General features: G+C 64.2%; 1 protein-coding gene across 1 annotated transcript in view; it reads right to left on the bottom strand.

Moving 5' to 3' along the window:
• MAP3K10 (mitogen-activated protein kinase kinase kinase 10) overlaps nucleotides 1-1,058 on the bottom strand; it is a 20,935-nt gene that overhangs the window by 2,653 nt on the left and 17,224 nt on the right. The window contains exons 8-10 of the mRNA XM_012559852.2: nucleotides 679-838; nucleotides 462-574; nucleotides 5-83 (exon numbers count right to left, since the gene is read on the bottom strand). Coding sequence (XP_012415306.2) covers nucleotides 5-83; nucleotides 462-574; nucleotides 679-838 — 352 coding nt within the window. The remainder of the gene's footprint in view (nucleotides 1-4; nucleotides 84-461; nucleotides 575-678; nucleotides 839-1,058) is intronic.

Genomic DNA, 1,058 nt, shown 5'->3' on the forward strand with positions numbered 1-1,058 from the left:
GGGCAGCGGCACCGAGAGGTAGCACGGGGTGGTGTAGGGGGAAGGGGACACGCTGCTGCTTCCGTCCGCCTCTGCGAACTCCTCTGCAACGGGGAGACGGGGTCACTCGACCCTGGGCTTGGCCCCTGGCCCCGGGGACTTGAGGGGCAAGGGGATGCCCCAGTGGTCCCTCCAACAGTGACACCACCATGTCCCACTAAGCACCATTCTCGAATCTTCCTCTCCCAAAAGCCTCCGGAAAGGTCCTTCTTGCCCCTGGGAATGACCCCCACGCCCCAGGAACGGCTGTCCGTCCGCTTTTCATGAGAATGCCTCCCACCCACTAGGCCGGTGAAATCCTGACTCCCCCCACCCCTTTCCCCCAGCCCCGCGGAATGGCTCCGTCCTTGCCCAGGGCATGTTGCCCTTTGGGCAGGGGACGCCCCTTCCCCTCCCTTTTACAGGCATCCTCACCCCCTTACCCATCTCGTTGAGGCTGGCAAAGCCAGGGGCGATGGGTGTGTGTTTCGGGGACTTGCCCAGGTTGGGGGCGCTTGATGACCACTGTTTGCTGCCTTCCCCCAGGGCCTTCAGCCTGCAGGGGGCACGGAGAGTTGGGGACGAGGCATCAGCCGTGTGGCTGCCCTGGCTGCCAGGGGGCACCGAATGTGGGTTGGGCTCCGCCCTGCTGCCAAATACCTCTCCTCTCCGCCAACCCGCTCCTTCTGCAGGGTGGAGCTGGGCCCCCACGTGCGGCCCTTCTTCTTGCCTCCAACCAGTTCTTCCTTCTTTGGGGGCCCACTGCGGCCCCATGTCCCACTGCCACCGCTGCTGCCGCCACCACCGTCCACAGGAGTCACTGGGCCGAGAAAGGCCTCTTGGTTACTGGGTCTTGACAGTCTGCCCCAGCCGGACTCCCAGCCTCCGATCCACCCTGCCCCGGGAACACGAGGGTGCTTTCTAACTCCAGTCATGCCCCTTGGCTGCTGTCAGCTCTTCCGGCTCCCCACTGTGGTCCGGGCAAAGTCCCAGCTCCTCAGACTGGCAGGGCTTCAACCTGTAATTTTTCCAGTTCCATT

The sequence above is a fragment of the Trichechus manatus genome, unplaced genomic scaffold (genome assembly GCF_000243295.1).
Source record: "Trichechus manatus latirostris isolate Lorelei unplaced genomic scaffold, TriManLat1.0 scaffold00338, whole genome shotgun sequence".
Lineage (NCBI taxonomy): Eukaryota > Metazoa > Chordata > Mammalia > Sirenia > Trichechidae > Trichechus > Trichechus manatus.